A 1,132-nucleotide genomic window follows, 5' to 3' on the forward strand; every position below is an offset into this window, starting at 1 on the left:
AAAGTGACCTGAGATGACATGATGTGAATTGGAGCTATAGAAATAAACTGAATAGACAGTCATAAATGATATTGATGAGGATGATCATCATCATGATAATAATGATAGTGATGATGATGATAATGATAATAGTGATTAGTGATAATATCTCATTCTGACATTGCTACCAGTGTGTGCAAGCAGGGATGATAACTATTATTTCTGACTCACAGGGTTAATGGGTGATGAAGATGTTTATGATCATTTAATGATGATGATGATAATGATGATGATGATGTTAATTATGATGATGATGATGATGATGTCACCCTGTGCTGCAGGTGTCTAGCCTGTGTCAGCTCCTCCTGGAGCTGTAACTGGTGTCCTCTGGATCAGCTGTGCACTCACACCTATAGCTGCCCCAGCAAGAACTTGATCCAGAACCAGAAGGTCAGTCCGCTGATAACCATCGATCGTTCTCAGTCTGTCCACCTGTCTGACTGTCTTCTGGTCTTCATCTCTACAGGACGCTCCTGGTCCCAGCTCCTGCCCTCTGGTCTTCTCACTTAGAACTTCTGCTCTAGTGCCAATGGGCTTTAACACCACTATTGTGTTGGAGGGTCGGAACCTAGATGTCTTCATGGTGAGACTGTTTTTAAATAAAGCCCCTCGGCTCCCCAGCTAACTAAACGTCAACATGTAAGGAGAACTACTGATACCAACATCTCAAGTTCTCCCTGAATCTGTTTAAATCTTCAGGACGAAGCTCCGTATGTGTGTGTTGTTGAAGTTGAGGACGTGCAGTTTAACCTGACAGCTGCTGTGCAGAAAACAGAGGACGGCACCAACATCTTCACCTGCAGCTCCCAGCAGGTAAACACACCTGCCGGCAGAAAAGGTTCCCACAGCCTTCAAGTCACTGAAGCTGCTCTCTGTGTCGTTAGTTTCAGTTTGGCCTCAGTCAGCTGCAGTACTCTGCTGCCATCTACCTGCGCAGAGGACAGAGACGCATCGACTCATCGCCTGGACTCAGACGTAAGAAACTCACCTGTTTCCCTCTGCGTGTTGGAGTAGCCCAGTAACAGACCCTCAGGTTCCAGTTCCAGACCAGTAACAGACCCTCAGGTTCCAGTTCCAGACCAGTAACAGACCC

The 1,132-nt window shown here is 46.2% G+C and overlaps 1 protein-coding gene across 1 annotated transcript in view; it reads left to right on the plus strand.

The window, feature by feature from the left end:
- Positions 1 to 256: 256 nt before the first annotated feature.
- Positions 257 to 1,132, plus strand: part of LOC107099523 (plexin-B3-like) — a 16,098-nt gene continuing 15,222 nt past the window's right edge. Inside the window, exons 1-4 of the mRNA XM_015397687.1 lie at positions 257 to 429; positions 506 to 622; positions 739 to 852; positions 924 to 1,014. Coding sequence (XP_015253173.1) covers positions 569 to 622; positions 739 to 852; positions 924 to 1,014 — 259 coding nt within the window. The 5' untranslated portion in view covers positions 257 to 429; positions 506 to 568. The remainder of the gene's footprint in view (positions 430 to 505; positions 623 to 738; positions 853 to 923; positions 1,015 to 1,132) is intronic.

The sequence above is a fragment of the Cyprinodon variegatus genome, unplaced genomic scaffold (assembly GCF_000732505.1).
Source record: "Cyprinodon variegatus isolate N-32 unplaced genomic scaffold, C_variegatus-1.0 Scaffold28, whole genome shotgun sequence".
Taxonomy (NCBI): Eukaryota; Metazoa; Chordata; class Actinopteri; order Cyprinodontiformes; family Cyprinodontidae; genus Cyprinodon; species Cyprinodon variegatus.